The sequence below is a fragment of the Schistocerca gregaria genome, chromosome 2 (assembly GCF_023897955.1).
Source record: "Schistocerca gregaria isolate iqSchGreg1 chromosome 2, iqSchGreg1.2, whole genome shotgun sequence".
NCBI lineage: Eukaryota > Metazoa > Arthropoda > Insecta > Orthoptera > Acrididae > Schistocerca > Schistocerca gregaria.
In genome coordinates, this window is record NC_064921.1 from 988,413,826 (window position 1) to 988,432,653 (window position 18,828).

The 18,828-nt window shown below is 40.2% G+C and overlaps 1 protein-coding gene across 1 annotated transcript in view; it reads right to left on the reverse strand.

The window, feature by feature from the left end:
- The window catches only part of LOC126335480 (Golgi apparatus protein 1), a 130,443-nt gene that overhangs the window by 84,484 nt on the left and 27,131 nt on the right, over positions 1-18,828 (reverse strand). The window contains exons 2-9 of the mRNA XM_049998799.1: positions 17,407-17,745; positions 13,898-14,140; positions 13,609-13,789; positions 13,274-13,494; positions 13,075-13,196; positions 4,253-4,517; positions 3,728-3,897; positions 3,313-3,639 (exon numbers count right to left, since the gene is read on the reverse strand). Coding sequence (XP_049854756.1) covers positions 3,313-3,639; positions 3,728-3,897; positions 4,253-4,517; positions 13,075-13,196; positions 13,274-13,494; positions 13,609-13,789; positions 13,898-14,140; positions 17,407-17,745 — 1,868 coding nt within the window. The remainder of the gene's footprint in view (positions 1-3,312; positions 3,640-3,727; positions 3,898-4,252; positions 4,518-13,074; positions 13,197-13,273; positions 13,495-13,608; positions 13,790-13,897; positions 14,141-17,406; positions 17,746-18,828) is intronic.

Here is an 18,828-nt window from a genome sequence, read left to right on the forward strand (position 1 = left end):
CAGATGGCACAGTTGGTTCGTATTTGATGTTCAAAGCAGAACTGTACAAAACATCGATCAAATCCAGGAATAATGTTGGAGTCAATGAAGCTGTTTAGGTTTTGAGTAAATTGTGTTACTGCAACATTTAATGACAGCTTGGAAAGGCATAAAAAACAGCCTGAGAATATAAAGCAAAAATCGACAGAAGGAATAATTATAAAAACCAAAGAATGAACAAATCTCAGCAATAATGTTGTTTAACAATCATTTTGCATCTTCAGCTTATTTGATATACGGAGCACAAGAATCACTACAGCTGCATGAATAAAACACAAATGAGTGAAACAGCAAAAAGATTAAGTTCAAACACAATCTACACTAGTAACCTTCTACCCTTTTTTGTAATTTCTGGATGCAGCACAAACAACTCAAAAACAATTTTATTTGTTTATTTACACGTCTACTTCTGTAGGACCAAATTGAGGAGCAAATCTCCAAGGTCATGAAATGTGTCAGTACATGAAATTAAAACATAAAACTAATAACAGATAAAGTGAAATGTTTATGAGCCCAAAAATGTCACACCACAAGTTTAAGTAAACACAATCAACAATATAACATAAGAATCAGCTTAATTATTCAAGGACCTCCTCAACAGAATAGAAGGAGTGACACATGAGAAACTCTTCGTTTTGATTTAAAAGTGCCTGGATTAGAGCTAAGATTTTTGAATTCTTGTGGTAGCTTACTGAAAATGGGTGCAGCAATATACAGATCACCTTTCCACACAAGAGTTCAGTTTCACTAATCATATGCCCATTCTGTGAAATAAAAACACGTCATGTTTTGTTGAATTGTGTGTTAGAAACTGTAAAAAGCGAGTCTTACTGTGATTTAGCATTAGTTTATTTTCTACAAGCCATAAACTTATGTCATGAACTGCACTATTTGAAACTGAGCCAATGTTGTACACAACATCCTTTACTACCAAATTAGTTTCATCAGTAAACAGAAATGTTTTAGAAATACAGGAGTGGCCCTGACCCCAACACTGATCCCTGGGGATTAATGCTGGTGACCTGGTACTCACTCCCCAACATTTCCTGCAACTGCTGGCCCACACCTCTACCATGCGAACTACCTAGCAACAAAACCTTCTTCTTTCTGTTGCACTTTGCAACTGACTTAGGCCTCCTAACTGCTGAGGACTGCTGCATGTTTCCTACACATACACCTACAAGACGCTACCCTCCACTCAACTCTGACAGTTAGTCAAATCTATTGCATGTATGCAAAGAAAAAATTGTCTGAATACCACCCCCTTCTACCTGTCTTCATAGTCTTCTATCATTTGGTTTTCCTTACAGACCCCTGACCTAACTCTGTCTGTTTTATCTTGTCACCGTGTCTGTTCATTCCACATATTCGTTAAGTAGGTCTCCAAAATTTTCAGTTATGATTTAACTATACCTAGCAGTCAAACAATTAAGGAAAAAGCCAACAGCTGCACAATGAATAAATAAGGTGAGTCAAACACACAACGAAAATACAAAAAACTGGTGAAAAAGAAATATCCATCTATAAACTACAAGTTTTAATGTGTAAGAGATTGTAAAAGGGTAATCTTTCATCTCACAGTATTTACTTTTTATTTATGGAAAAAACTTTCTGCATGGTTTGCTACAACATTATTTTGCCTACCAATTTCCATAATGTTATACATGTATCAAGTTTGAAAATACATAAACTAACTGTCAACTGAACTCTTTGTTTAAAACATAATAATGTCAAATTCTCAAGCTAAAAAAGAATGGTAAGTCTGTGTTACACAAAAGTAAAAGTGTAAGCAGATGACCGATACTGGTCATAGGTACAAATGAATAACTGTGACTATCAGTCAACAAGCCAAGCAGAGGCAGTACAACAAAAAGTGCAACAGCAGAATTTAAAATTTCAATGTTCTATGAAATCAAGCATTGTGTCAACATTTATGGAAATACCCTGCTATGATGCCAACTGCTTCAGTTTGAAAACACGAATCTATGAAATAACCCAAACCTCATGGTTTTCTACTTCTTTTATATACATTTGATTGTTCCTCAGGATTTATGTGCTTATAAGCTTAATTGCTGTGCTATAACTCAGCTGCTATGAAAGTAAGAGCAGTAGCATTTATTTGTAAGGTAACACTATTAATTAGCATAAAATATTTCACTTTCTGCCCCAAAGGTGACTTCTTCACGAAGATCGTATCAACATGAACACAGTGGAAATTATTTACAGAAAAAGCGAGTTCACTCACTTTCTACACTGATTCATTCTCAGCTTCATTAAGGCTCCAGTAAGCAGTCAAATAATTTGTCTAATCTTCCTATGTTTGCCAAATATTGGCACACTTACAGTGCTGAAGTTTAACAGGAATTCTGAATGACAGAAAATTTGACAAGGTGATGGATGTTGTTTGCACTTATGTTTCACTGCATGCTTTTAGTGAAAAGTAGTTCTATTACAATGTATTTCTTAGTATCATGAGTTTCCACAACTATGGAAACTATGATCAAGGATAAAAACAGAATAGCACTGGCATTTATCAACATGGTAGTGCGTCTCATCTTTTGCGACCATACACTGGACAGAAAGAAGTCACACACGCGCACACACACACACACACACACACACACACACACACACACACACACACACAAATAAAAAATCGGTACTCCACACACAATATCCAAGCAGGACAGTAATAAAATAAAACAACTGAAGCACTCCAGTTCTTTGACATATGATGTAGACTGTACATTTCCATGTTGTGGTAGTTTAAAATTATTTATTCTCTTCTACTTGGCCATCTGATGACAATTCGTTATACTTCTGTCTCCCTTTTGAATGTGAAGCGAAGTAAAACAATTATCAGAAGTTTGGCTGTCTGTCCACAGACAGTTGACATAATCAACAGGTTTCGATCGTATCATTTCCTTTGGAACATTTTAATATGTTTCCTTCTCATTTTAAACCATTCCCTGGACCAGCACCTTGCTTTCTTCTTCTTCTTCTTCTTCTTCTTCTTCTTCAAACACAGTGCCAGAGACAGTGTTACAGGAATGATTTATCTGCATTTGTTGCCAATCCCCTTGTGTCAAAATTTATTGCACACGAACAGCATCTGCTTCGAAAGTGAGGTTCAACTGATAAATTTTGTTGGTATGTGTACAGGCTTTGACACATTCATGGCTACATAAGAGAGAATTTGACAGACAATTCTAATCATTTACGAGGGCCTTAATATGCAAAAGAGAGAATAATAAATAAAAAATGCAAACTTACTTTGTCTTAATAGCAGGACAGTAGCGAATGACAGATTGTCGACACGCTTCTTTGAATTTGTACGTGAAATGGTAATCTTTTAAGGATATAAGCTGAAAATGTTCAACAGCAGCTCTACATTTGTAGTTTGCTCTGACATCAGGTTCATTTTTATGTGCAATGAGGCAATCCATAACATCTCCCTCATCCTTGCCAGTTTCCAGTTCTGCTTCACAGTGTTTCTCCATGACTTTTTGACAGACTGAGAGAATTACAGGATTCAGTTCAATGTGCTCTGCCTGTTCTTCAGTGAAATTTGCAACTGCAGTTTTACACTTAGGATCGAGACTGGAAATAACGAGCAGAATAAGTTATTAATTTCCACTCTACTGAAATAAAAAAATGCATCGGTCTTTAGCGACTCGGTGCTACGTACCGTTCCAGGTTATCCTGCAGGCACACCATTTCTTCACCCTTTCCTGTCTTCTCGTAACAGTGAATAGCTATGTCTTCCATGCATACTTCCTCCACCTCAGGCAGCAGATCAACACTAACGGCCCTCTGGCGCATAACTCTACGTATCTCGGCAAGACATTCAGATTTTAGCTGTATGAAGTTACAGACATTAACAGAGGCATATTAAAAGTGATTTCAGGTAAGACAACATATTTTTTTGTATGCATGTAATTCATCAGCAATAATAAACAAAATAAATTAATAGTCCCTGATAACTTTTTTAAATTAAATTAGGTCTGTTGTAATAGTCCAGCCCATACAACATTCACTTAAGATATAGCTGTCTGCTGCTACAGATACCACTCGTCTCACACATTTTACACCCTCTTCCTCTCTTCCGGACACTGTGTGTAACCCTTCACAATCAGTGGCATACTCATGCGCTTCAAACCATGTTTAATAATTCACAATAAAAGTACATCTAGATTATAAAGAATCTGCTTACTTTCAATGTTTCCTGAGTGTGATAAGCATAGCGATACAGGCAAGGCAGCACCAAGGGGCCACGTTCGGGGTCCATTTGACCATCCGCATCAATCCAAAACCTCTTTGCATGGCATAAACGAGCTGCATCTTCACGACAGTTCCTAAAGAGTTGTGGGTCTAGTTTAAAGTCTCGAGCAACAAAATACTGGATCTGAAGAAGTGCTGTTTCACATGCTTCGTTCATGTGGTCAGTGCCAAGCTTCTCCATCAAGCAGGACAAAACCCTGAAAGACGGGAGGAAATGAATAAATTTGGAAAAAAAGAAAAGGAATGGAGGAGAAAATACAATATAGCAGATGAATAGCTCTGCCACTTCTGTTGATAATCATCACATCAGTAGAGCCAGGTTTAGTTAACTGTTCAGTCCTCTTTTGATGCCCTCCAAAGAATCAATTGATTTGACAGATATGGAACTACCACTTGTGTCAATGACACAGGCTACCACCAAAGGTGCCGGAACCCATAAACCAAATGTAGCAAACACCTTTGCTTAACTGCTTTAATGTGGATGCATGCTGCTCAGGCACAGCAAGTAATCCTTGCTGTGTGAAACCCAGCCCTAAGTCACTGTTACTCATGACAGGTAGCACATCAAGCTTAATAACCTCAGCAAAAGCTCTGGGAAACAGACTTATGTTAACTAATTATCATCATTTCTTCTTCTTCTTCTTCTTCTTCACTACAGTGATTGATGGGCCTTGCCTTCTCAACAATCTTCCTCCATAAATCTTTGTTTCTCTCTTCCATTCTTGGATCTCCATCTTGATAAGGTCAGCCAACATTTTCCAACCACCTAGCTCTTGCATAGCCCTTCCTTGTTTTGGAGTACAATCTGCCTTTCGTAATTTGTTTGGGCATCCTGACATGTGTCATCTTCCCCATATGTTCTAACCAGCATTTTGTTTGTGATTCAACAACTTTCACTATATCTTTCTCTTTTATAAGCTCTTGTATTTCATGGTTGTACATTGTTCCCCACCACCTGCCCTCTCATGGGCTCATAAATTTTTGGTAGGGTTTCCTTTCAAATGTCCTTAGGTTGTTTAGATCTGCTTCTGTCATTGTCAACATTTCTGGCCCATATATAACAACTGGTCACACAAGGGAATAGCATACTCTTGACCTGGTTGATCTTCTAATAGATAATTCTTTAAAACCTGTAAGTTTGCATAATAGGCTGTTTCCTGCTTGTATCATTCTCTAATACATTGTCTCACATTATCATCACTGATCAAGAGGGCACCTAAATAACTGAAGCAGCCGACAGCTCTAAAACATTTCTTAGGGGCCTTGAGGTCATGTAGTGTTGTGCATTCCTCAGAAATGGACATTACCATGTATTTGATCTGGTTTTCACTCAGCATAAGTCACATTTTTCATTCTTCTGCTTCCATTATTTCATACAATTCTTTAAGGGTGTTTAGATATTTTGCCACAATTGCAAAATAATCTGCATATGCACATATATGACTGAATTTCATCATTACTGTTCCTCTCTCATCTATTTATTGTATCAGACTATACGGCACTAAGTTGAATAGGACTGCAGAGACACTGTCACCCTGTTTCATTCAATCTTTAAACAAAGATCTTGATCATTTTGTTGCTAACTTTTACTTTTGCCTTTGTGCCATAATTGTTAACTCCACTAACCTTCTTAGAACATCACAGATGCCCAATTCTTTTAGTATGTTATACAATGCTGGTCAGTTAACACTATCGAAAGTTTGTTGAAATCAGTAAACAGGAAGTGGACATCTTGTCACACTCCCAAAATTTCTCTATTATTTGTCTAATAACAAACATCTGATCAGAAGTGGTTCTACTTAGTCAGAAACTGCATTGGTAATCTCTGAGGATATCCTCAGCGCACTTCTTTATCCTTTCATTCAGCACCCTGGAAAAGTTTTGTAGGCTGTATCTAATAAAGTTATTCCTTTATAATTTTCACAAGCTAACTTTTCCTCCACTCTTATGTATACGGCACCTTATTCAGTTTTGCAGTCCTCTGGTATGTTTTCATTTTTGCATATGCTATTTGTTAGTGCATGTATTTCACATATTAGCATATGACCACCAAATTTCGTAAATTCTCATCCTATCCCATCTTCATCAGGTGCATGGTTACTTTTCAATTTATGTATAACCGTCTTCAAATCCTGCATTGTTGGTCTCTCTGATTCTTCCCTTTCAACTTCTCTAGCCTTTACATTCACTCACAAGAGTGAGCCGACCAGAGTGACCGAGCGGTTCTAGGTACTACAGTGTGGAACTGCACGACCGCTACGGTCGCAGGTTCGAATCCTGTCTCGTGCATGGATGTGTGTGATGTCCTTAGGTTCGTTAGGTTTAAGTAGTTCTGAGTTCTAGGGGACTGATGATCTCAGCAGTTACGTCCCATAGTGCTCAGAGCCATTTGAACCACCTGTCCTTGTGAATTTTTTTGATTCACGGTCCGAGTTGATATTGAGCATATCTTCAAAATCTTCTGCCCGTCTCTGCAATACTTTAGTCTGTCTTTAATTATCTTACCATTTTTATTTTTTCATGCATTTTGTATTGGCTGAATTTTTTTTCCATCTTTCCTATTGCATGACAGAATTTTCTTGTTTCAATCTGTTCCTTTAGTACTTCTCTCTCTTAACTTTTGCTTTCAGGCACTCCTCTTCCTTTTTCTTATGTATCCTATGCACATTAGACCTTAATTCTTTATATACCTTCACATTTCTTCTTGTCTTTTGTGTAACATTTTCAGTCTTGCTGCATTTTCACATTCTATAACTTGTCTACATTTATGATCAAACCACTCATTTCTTTCCTTTCGTCTTATACCAACTGTTTCTTCTACTTGCTCTTTCACTACTTTCTGGATCCTGTTCCATCTGTCTGGTTTTCTCACTTCTTCCTCACTGGCTGTCAAGACATCTTTAATTTTTATTTGGTATGCAACTAAACATCAGGTTAAACTCATTTCATTCACAGGATGCTGAAACAATCAATGTTGAACTCTACTTAGAGACTAATAATTTATTAGTTTATACATTTTACTGCAATTAAATGCATCTGTTAGTGCTTCTGGATATGACAGATTTATAAAAGCTGTTTCCTCAACAGGAATGTGTGTCAAAGATGATGAACCTGTTAACTGAAAGAATGTTTCTGTTGCAAGACAATAAAAAGAACTACCTGAACTTAGCAGCACACATCAAGCAGAACATCAATAATGAGATCAATGTTATCACCGAGGTTGTAGACAAGTACCACAAATTTTTCCATCGTCCTTAGTGACACCTGTGGACTGCATTATGCACTCACTAAGCATGAACCACAGTGTAGGCGAGTCCATGTTCAATGGAGGGAGTTTTGATAGATGATGTTTCGAATGGTAAGGTCCATGGTTATGTGAAGCTAGCACCATCATGACGTGGGCGTTGCCTGGCATGGTAGATATAGCAGGAGGAGAGGCATTGTGGACCTGCATATCACAAAGTGGCAAAGAGATAGGGGGCAGGGAAGTGGCGGGGAGTGGCGTTTCGCCAAGAGGTGAGAGAAAAACAGCACGGTAGGCATGGCAGGCACGAAAGCATCGGGAAGGGGTGCATCAAGATGAAATTATGGCATGTGGGCACATTAGATGGGAGCTGAGAATGAAGGTGGGCATGACTGGCAGTATGATGCGTAGTGCTGCTCCATAGGAGCCACTGGAGGCTTTGACTATATGGTACACTCGCAAGGTAATGAGTCTGGTAAGGCAGTTGTGCTGAATTCAGGCATTACATATGCATGGAGGAGTCACAGAGTGAGTGAGCGAGTGACTGTATCTGTGTGTGTGTGTGTGTGTGTGTGTGTGTGTGTGTGTGTGTGTGTGAGAGAGAGAGAGAGAGAGAGAGAGAGAGAGAGAGAGAGAGAGAGAGAGAGAGAGAGAGAGAGAGAGAGAGGGGGGGGGGGAGAGAGAGATCATGTAGAGCAGTGGCAACCACAAGTTAATGCGAGGCGGGTGGTGGAGATGTGATATCACTCAGATCATGTGGTGGCAGTCGTGCTTCTGAAGACACAGGCAAATGCTGCAAGACAATATAGTCCATAACAAGCAGTGTGCTTTTATGTGCAGGAAGATCACTCAAACCCATGTTATTTTGTCCATGAGTTAGTAAATAGTTGGAAATGGTTTGAGGATCATTTAGTGGGGGCCACTGTTGACCAACTATCATGGCACTATGATGGGTGTCTGTACAGTTTTGCAAAACACTAGGAATGTTAATGCACACACATTCACTGGCACTAAAGAAGTATCCTCAGGAATAAGTGTCATTATTTCCCATGTGGAAGCTTTGAGAACTATGTGTCTGACAAATGGAGCAGTAGGAAGCAACTGTTGGCCCAGAATCACATCTGTTGTCATAGTAGAATTGCTACACAAATAGTTACCCAGCATCATTACAGAGCTGTCACTGGTAAGTTCACATGAGAATTTGACTTGGCTGGTTTTGTGTGAAGCAGCACGAGTATGGTGTGGTAGACGTTATCAGTTCAGTACACACTGCAGGCTGGACACTTCACCCATGTTTTGGCAAAATTGTACCAAACTGAGGCCTGGAAAGTTCATGGAATTCACAGGTGTTCACGAAGAGATCAGACTGACATCCCTCGGAGTAGGAAACGGTTGAGCTCGAGATAGCTGCGCCAATGTAGGACAATGGACCAGCATGGGAGATTTTACATTTTAAATGTGGTACGGTTGAAATTTAAGGGTCACCACTGCAGGAAGGGTGGAACTCGGGATAGTTGTCATGTATAATAACAACTAACAAGTTGTATGATTCTACAGAAATATATTTTATTGTCCTACAAGGTACAAAGCACGCTGTCAGAATCATCGATCAGAGGAAACTTCCCACAGGTCCTGAGAGGTTTTCGAGTTACCTTAGGGCAACAATATTGTTCCAGGTGACTCAACGGAGTTATGTCCCAACGGCGCAAATTTGAAAAGGTAATGGTTTAAATTCATATATGTGCAGTATAGCAACAAGAAAACTAAGATTTCACACCTTTTTTAGCATGTTTTACATTTTAAGATACATCAAATACAAATGTGCCAGTAAAATTTTAATAATGGTACAAATGGCTGGTCCTCAAAGTGTTAAGTTTTGAATGAGAGTGAAACTATCTGAGATTTAATAAATTCATTGCATATTTTCACATGTAACATAACTTATCTTGCATAAAACAAAATTTACTTTGAAAATAAACTTTCTCAAACCACCATTTGTAATATTTTCCCGCAACCTGGAAGAAAGCGGAAAGGTCGGGGAAGAAGGCCAGTGTTCACTCTGTCTGCTTGCCGGGGGGTCTCATCCGAGATGTGGAGGAGGCCCTACCGGCGGCGATAGAAGGCACTGGGTGCACCCGACTGCAAATTGTTGCTCATGTCGGCACCAATGACTCCTGCCGTCTGGGTTCAGAGGTCATCCTCAGTTCGTAAAGGCGGTTGGTGGAATTGGTGAAGGCGGAAAGCCTCGCTCGCGGGGTGGAATCAGAGCTAACTATTTGTAGTATTGTTCCCAGAACCGATCGCGGTCCTCTGGTTTGGAGCCGAGTGGAAGGCATAAACCAGAGGCTCAGACGATTCTGTGGAGAGCTGGGGTGCAAATTTCTCGACCTCCGCTATCGGGTGGAGAAATGTAGGGTCCCGCTGAATAGGTCAGGCGTGTACTACACGCCGGAAGCGGCTACAAGGGTAGCAGAGTATGTGTGGAGTGCACATGGGGGTTTTTTAGGTTAGAGAATTCCCTCCCTAGGCACGACAAGATGCCCCCTGAGATGCGGCAAGGTAGGAGTAGGCAAAATGCAACAGGAAATAACAATATTAATGTGCTAATAGTAAACTGCAGGAGCGTCTATAGAAAGGTTACAGAACTGCTCTCATTAATAAACGGTCACAACGCCCATATAATACTAGGGACAGAAAGTTGGCTGAAACCAGACGTAAACAGTAATGAAATCCTAAACTCAGATTGGAATGTATACCGCAGAGACAGGCTGGACAGTGAAGGGGGAGGCGTGTTTTAGCGATAAGTGCAATCTTATCGGAGGAAATTGACGGAGATCCGAAATGTGAAATGATTTGGGTGAAGGTCACGGCTAAAGGAGGCTCAGACATGGTAATTGGATGTCTCTATAGGCCCCCGGGCTCAGCAGCTGTTGTGGCTCAGCACCTGAAGAATAATTTGGAAAATATTTCGAGTAGATTTCCCCACCTTGTTATAGTTCTGGGTGGAGATTTTAATTTGCCGGATACAGACTGGGAGACTCAAACGTTCATAATGAGAGGCAGGGAAAAAGAATCCAGTGAAATTTTTTTAAGTGCTTTATCTGAAAACTACCTTGAGCAGTTAAACAGAGAACCGACTCGTGGCGATAACATATTAGACCTTCTGGTGACAAACAGATCCGAACTATTTGAATCAGTTAATGCAGAACAGGGAATCAGCGATCATAAAGTGGTAACTGCATCGATGATTTCAGCCTTAAATAGAAATATTAAAAAAGGTAGGAAGATTTTTCTGTTTAGCAAAAGTGACAAAAAGCAGATTTCAGTGTACTTGATGGCTCAACACAAAAGTTTTGTCTCAAGTACACATAGTGTTGAGAATCAGTGGACAAAGTTCAAAACCATCGTACAATATGCGTTAGATGAGTATGTGCCAAGTAAAATCTTAAGACATGGAAAAGAGCCACCGTGGTGCAACAACCAAGTTAGAAAACTGTTGTGGAAGCAAAGGGAACTTCACAGCAAACATAAACATAGCCAAAGCTCTGCAGACAAACAAAAATTACGCGAAACGAAATGTAGTGTGAGGAGGTCTATGCGAGAGGCATTCAATGAATTCGAAAGTAAAGTTCTATGTACTGACTTGGCAGAAAATCCTAAGAAATTTTGGTCTTTCGTCAAAGTGGTAGGTGGATCAAAACAAAATGTCCAGACACTCTGTGACCAAAATGGTACTGAAACAGAGAATGACAGACTAAAGGCCGAAATACTAAATGTTTTCTTCCAAAGCTGTTTCACAGAGGAAGACTGCACTGTAGTTCCTTCTCTAGATTGTCGCACAGATGACAAAATGGTAGATATCAAAATAGACGACAGAGGGATAGAGAAACAATTAAAATCGCTCAAAAGAGGAAAGGCCGCTGGACCTGATGGGATACCTGTTCGATTTTACACAGAGTACGCGAAGGAACTTGCCCCCCTTCTTGCAGCGGTGTACTGTAGGTCTCTAGAAGAGCGAAGCGTTCCAAAGGATGGAAAAGGGTACAGGTCATCCCCATTTTCAAGAAGGGACGTCGAACAGATGTGCAGAACTATAGACCTATATCACTAACGTCGATCAGTTGTAGAATTTTGGAACATGTATTATGTTCGAGTATAATGACTTTTCTGGAGAATAGTAATATACTCTGTGGGAATCAGCATGGGTTTCGAAAAAGACGGTCGTGTGAAACCCAGCTCGCGCTATTCGTCCACGAGACTCAGAGGGCCATAGACACGGGTTCACAGGTAGATGCCGTGTTTCTTGACTTCCGCAAGGCATTTGACACAGTTCCCCACAGTCGTTTAATGAACAAAGTAACAGCATACGGACTATCAGACCAATCGTCTGATTGGATTGAGGAGTTCCTAGATAACAGAATGCAGCATATCATTCTCAATGGAGAGAAATCTTCCGAAGTAAGAGTGATTTCAGGTGTGCCACAGGGGAGTGTCATAGGACGGTTGCTATTCACAATATACATAGATGACCTGGTGGATGACATCGGAAGTTCACTGAGGCTTTTGAAGATGATGCTGTGGTGTATAGAGAGGTTGCAACAATGAAAAATTGTACTGAAATGCAGGATCATTTAGTAATCGCGAAAGCGTTATGGAGATGATAGATAAACTCCAGTGGAAGACTCTGCAGGAGAGATGCTCAGTAGCTCGGTACGGGCTTTTGTTAAAGTTTCGAGAACATACCTTCACCGAAGAGTCAAGCAGTATATTGCTCCCTCCTACGTATATCTTGCAAAGAGACCATGAGGATAAAATCAGAGAGATTAGAGCCCACACAGAAGCATACCGACAATCCTTCTTTCTACAAACAATACGAGACTGGAATAGAAGGGAGAACCGATAGAGGTACTCAGGGTACCCTCCGCCACACACCGTCAGGTGGCTTGCGGAGTATGGATGTAGATGTAGAAATTTAAACAGCTGTGACTTCACAGTAATCAAAGGTAGTTTTTTTGTTACAAAGTATTTCATAATCTTCATCCTAAAGCTTTTGACACCTCTTGCTGTTGGCAGTCGCTTGTAGGTGCACTGTGTTTTGTTGCTGTAAATGGCACATTTTCTTTGGAACTTTTCAACTTTTATTTTTGCATTTTATTGCTGGAGTATTACTCTGCAGTAGCGGACTACAGTAAAATTCATTGTTAGAGTATCAGTTCTTACCAGTTCCAAAAATTTAACTGAAAACTGAAACAATGAAAAGTTCCCGATATTCTAAAAAATTCCCCAGATGTTCCACGATGGAAAAATTTCTGTGTTTTGCCTTGATTTCTCAGTTGTCCCGGGATGTATACAATCTGTACATACATGGCAGCTACTCAACTGACAACATTTATTTTCTCTGGAATGCAGAATTAACTAACTACCCAACACTGAAATGTCTGCATAAACATATTAATAAGTGCTAAATGAAATAATTCCTACTTAACAGGAGAAAACAAAGCTCAATGTACCTCGCATCTCCTCCACGGACTTCCTTGCAAGCAGAATCCACTACTGGTTTACAAGCTTCTCTCAAGACTGGGTCAACACGCCAGTCTTCACCTGCGTCGGCCTCTTTCACCAAAACTTCCAGCTGGAGGAGACATTTCATTAATTTCTCTTATAATATAGAAAGGATTAACAAATTTCGCAACTCTGAAATTTACTCACAGCTCTTTGACAAGCAGGAGAAATACGCTCTTCTTTCCTTTTTTGCCTCGCATGTTCCATAAGGCAATGTATGGTTCTCCCTCCTACTTCTAACCCTTTACAATATTTTGAAATGTCATCTGGGCAACTTAAGACGATTTCCGGAGACAAGCGATAGTCTTCCATTAGGATCTTTCTGTGCTCGATCATTTCAGCCTGACATTCAGCAGTCACTTTTGTTCCTTTGAGTGGAAAAAATGTACGAAGATTATAAAGTGTAATACAATATTTTGAATATGTTGTAGATATGCCAATAAAATTGTGTACTGCAGTGATTAAAAATTCAAAATGCTAACCATTTCTTATAACACCTTCCAAGCACAACAGTATTTGCACTAGACGTATTTCTTTATCATCAGATACAGACCGCCTGCAGTGAAATAACCTAATGTCATCCTTACAAGCCCTAGCTAGGCCTCTACTGACTTTGAAATCTTCAGAAATCAATTTCTGTCGACGCATCAGCTGATCTTGGCACTAGAAGTTTATGAGAGAAAATAGTTTAGTGCTCTTTAACTATTCACACAGAATTCTAATTTCATGACAACGCTTTCTTAGCAATTGGGCAAAAAAAGGAAAACTCACCTCTTTACTCATTGTTTTGTCAAGTTTGTGCTCCATCAAGCATTTATAGACTCTCCCACTACCCCTTGGCATGTTAGGGCAGAAACGCTGATGATCATTTGCACATGCCAAAAATAACTGTCTGTCCAGTTTGATATCATCAGCTTGTATTTCTGATAGATGAAGTACTTGCCTGTGGCATCCAGCACTTAACTTCCTTATATACTTTTGGAGACAGGCTAATGTTTTTCCTTGTCTGAAAGCCTATTTCAATTTGAAAATATGGCATGGAAACAAAAACCAGATTACAACAACTAAATAATATTGTATACCAATTCTGTAATTGCAATTGTGTAATGGTATTTTCCTTTACAAGTGCCTATGCTATTATATAGTAAGTGAAGACAAAAAAATATTTTATATGAAATGAAATGCTAGGCTGATAGGAGAACAAATAATTTTACTTCTTTGGACAATTTCTTAATATGTTCCACTTACAAAAACCAAACATTTACATTGGACAAGGTTTATTAGATATCATAAATGTAATGCACATACATATATTTTTAAAGTAAAAAACATCATACTATGGCTATGCTAAGAGTGAAAATGGCATTTTTGTGTATTATCTTTTTGTGTATGTGATTTCATATTACCTGAGGGACAACATGAAAATTTCATCTCCAGCACTAACAATGTAAGTACCACTGGACAAAGTTTGAGAGAACTGTGCAATACGCTTTAAACAAGTAAAGTTGTGAGAGATGGAAAACACCCGCCTGGTTCAAGAGCAGTGCCAGAAAGCTACTACAAAAGCAAAAAAGAAGTTTGCAGCAAGTCTGAATGTAGCCAAAGCCTCACAGGTGAACAGACTGAACACAACCAGAACTATCATCAGGAGAATGACATGAAGTATTTAACCAATTTGAAAATAAAATTTTATCTGCTGGCTTGACAGAAAACCCTAGAAAGTTTTCTCCTTATTTTAAATCAGTAAACAGATTGAAGCAATCTGTCCTGACACACTGTGACCTCAGTGGCACTGAAAAAGAATGACACAGTAAAGTCTGAAATATTGTCATTTTCTAAGAAACACAGAGGAAGATTTACCTGCAGTACCTCCTTTAAATCATATTGTGAATGACAGGTATCGAAACAAGTTTCCATGGGACAGAAAAGCAACTGAACTCGCTCAACAGAGGAAAGGCCACTGGACCTGGTGCGATCCCAACAGGACTCTACATAGAGTATGTAAAAGAACTTGTCCCTCTTCTAGCAGCTGGGTACCATAGGTCTCTGGAGGAGCAAAGAGTTTATAATGATTGGAGAAAGTGCAGGTCATTCCCATTTTCGAAAAAGTTTGATGAACAGATGCACAAAACTATAAGCCTCTATTTCCGATGTCCATCCGTTTTAGAATTTTGCAACATTTTTTTAAAATCTTGTATATTATGACATTTATGGAGACAAAAAATTTTCAATAGATGAATAAACTTGGGTTCCTAAAATAATGATCGCGTGTAATCCATCCCTATTTGCTCTGTTCATCCACGAGACCCTGAAATCAGTAGATACGGGCACCCATGTATAGGCTGTATTCCTTCATTTCTGGAAGGCGAGCAGTACAGTTACACACTGCTGCCTAATGAACAAAATTAGAGAATACAGAATATTAAACCAACAGTGTGACTGGACTGAAGGGTTTCTAGCAAACAAAACACAGTGTGTCATTCTCAACAGAGAGAAATCTTCGTATGTAAAAGTAACTTCAGGTGTACCCCAAAATAGTGCTATAGGACAATTACTTTTCACGATATATGTAAATAACCTAGTAGACAATGTCTGAAGTTCCATGAGGCTTTTCACCAATGACGCTGTTTCATACAGAGAAGTTGCAATGGTAGAAATTTGCAGTTTAACTCAGGAAGACCTGTAGAGGATCCAACACTTTGTGCAGGGAAGGGTGATTGACCCTCAAGATAAACAAATTTAACATATAACAATATTATGAAAAAGAGGGCCCCAAACAGCCATGACAGCCAGTAGGACAGCATGTAATGTCACTAGAGCATCACCTGAACATGCACTATGGCCACGCAGGCAACATTTTGGTAGCCGATTGCTTAGCTAGACAAATTCAAGAGGGACAGTATCATGGGACTACAGGAGGCCAGGTAGTCCTACTGTTATACTATGCGCAATACCAGTTATACACACACCACTACTGCCCATCGTTGACAGCAATAGATACTGGAAGACACACATGCTTGACAAACAGGATCTGGATGTCTGATTTGCACTACAAGGAGGGAGGACTGCCCAGTTCCACACCACATGGGAAAAGATCCAGTGGTAATAAGAGTGGCCATTCAATGGGCTTTTCTGCCTTCTATACAACATCCCGTAAGTGCTAGTACCATTGGCAGGCAGTTGCATTACAAACAGTTCACCGCACACTGATTGTTTTGACACCTGGTGCTCACAACCCCACAGCGTCATCTCCCCATCTCGCCGGATGTGGCAACAACTAAGGTGGGACCCTGCAGACCAGTCATCTGCAGTGAGAGTCCTGTTTCTGCCTTAGAGGCGACAACCATCAAGTCTGTGTCTGGAGGTGCAGTGGAGAGTGCCATGAGGAGCAGCACACATCCTCAGGTGATGGTGTGTGGAGCAGTATTCTGTGGTGACCTTTAACGGTCAAGTGTTCTTACATGAGAGCCACATGGTACATAGAGGAGGTAGCTGATGGCTCTGCCATTCGAGAATGCCCATTCCCATGCCCTATTTCGACAGGACAACACTCGTCATCATTCTGCAGCCACTTCCTCAGCATACATAGCTGCTGTGGACACACTGCCAAAGCCAACCGCATCACCCAATTTCTCCCCAACTGAGAATGTGGGGACCACCGTTGAGCATGTCATCAGGATTCAACCCCCGACTATCAATATGTAGGAACTGTGCACTCGTGTGCAAATAGAATGGGATGGAGTGTCACAGAATCACATCCAAGACCTACACAACTCCACAATGTGATGTCTGGACACACACATTCACAACCATGTGGGCATGATGCCATACTAACAGGTACGATTTGTGGCTGCGTAGCATAATAGATGTTGCTCCTTCAAAGCTGGAAATGTAATCATTTCATGTGTGTAGTACTAACAATGAGTGAAATCTGCTTTGTGCTTCTGGGTGCTACTCTTTTTATGACAATCATTGGGTATCTACAAGGAATACTGCTGTTGGATGCTGAGCATTATAAGGCTTTCCATTTCTTAGAGCTCCAAGCTAACAGAATATTTTCCACATCACCCCAATGTATGTCTCCTGTAATCTAAAGAAGATAACAGCCATCATTTTTTATGACAAGAAAGAAGAAATAAGAAGTGCATTAAAACATCATGTTGATTTGCTTAAATTATAATAAATACACAAATAAATAAATAAGACCGTGAGTTCACTGTCGAAGTTCCATTCTTTTATGGAGAAAATGGAGTAAGAGAGTTATATACAATGATGATTACCTCATTTGTATGAAGCCGTCCACACTGAAAAGTTTTCACATCTCCACTACACTCTTTATAAAATGCTGGCATCATTCTGAAGTCACTAAAAGCAATCCATTCCATACGCTGAACAAATGTATGACATTTATCTTCTTCTATCTTTTCCCTTTTATCAATCATACAGGCTAATATATTACCCACAACTGATGATGAAGGCTGACAACCAAGGCTCTCTATCAACTGGCTTGAACAATAGTCCTTTGCAAGCTGTGTCATGTTTTGATCACTTATCATATTCAATGTTCGCTCCCATATCTTGTTCTGGCATTCTTTTGTCAGCTCTGCTAGTTCACTGCCCTGAAAGAAACAATGTAAGTTGAGCTTTCTGAAAATTCAACAAATTTACTGGGAAAATGAACACTATATACAGATCAATTGCACTCATCAAATATTTTGTAAGCCTTTTTCTGTTGCATAATAGGTCATTTTGCATTTAGGTCCAACTGAATTATGCCATAACTACCACCCTTTTAAACAAAATGCACATCTTTGCAATTTCATTGTGCCAAGTTTTGTTAACAGGTAACTGGTTTGTTAATGGTTCAAATCAATGCAGTTTCATCTCAAGAATGAATACACACTGTCAACTACAAAACCTGTGCTGCACATTTTAACACTTTGTTGATAACATAGTACAGCATTTAACTTTACAGAGTTGTCAATTCCTTTTGTAAAAATGTTATAATATGGGTGGTACTGGGGAAATAAAATACCCATACTAACACAAACCTAATCCCAATATGTCTGTCTGACATCCAGTAGCTAGTGGTCAGCATCTGTTCACAAATACACCCCTGGAAATGGAAAAAAGAACACATTGACACCGGTGTGTCAGACCCACCATACTTGCTCTGGACACTGCGAGAGGGCTGTACAAGCAATGATCACACGCACGGCACAGCGGACACACCAGGAACCGTGGTGCTGGCCGTCGAATGGCGCTAGCTGCGCAGCATTTGTGCACCGCTGTCGTCAGTGTCAGCCAGTTTGCCGTGGCATACGGAGCTCCATCGCAGTCTTTAACACTGGTAGCATGCCGCGACAGCGTGGACGTGAACCGTACGTGCAGTTGACGGACTTTGAGCGAGGGCGTATAGTGGGCATGCGGGAGGCCGGGTGGACGTACCGCCGAATTGCTCAACACGTGGGGCGTGAGGTCTCCACAATACATCGATGTTGTTGCCAGTGGTCGGCGGAAGGTGCACGTGCCCGTCGACCAGGGACCGGACCGCAGCGACGCACGGATGCACGCCAAGACCGTAGGATCCTACGCAGTGCCGTAGGGGACCGTACTGCCACTTCCCAGCAAATTAGGGACACTGTTGCTCCTGGGGTATCGGCGAGGACCATTCGCAACCGTCTCCATGAAGCTGGACTATG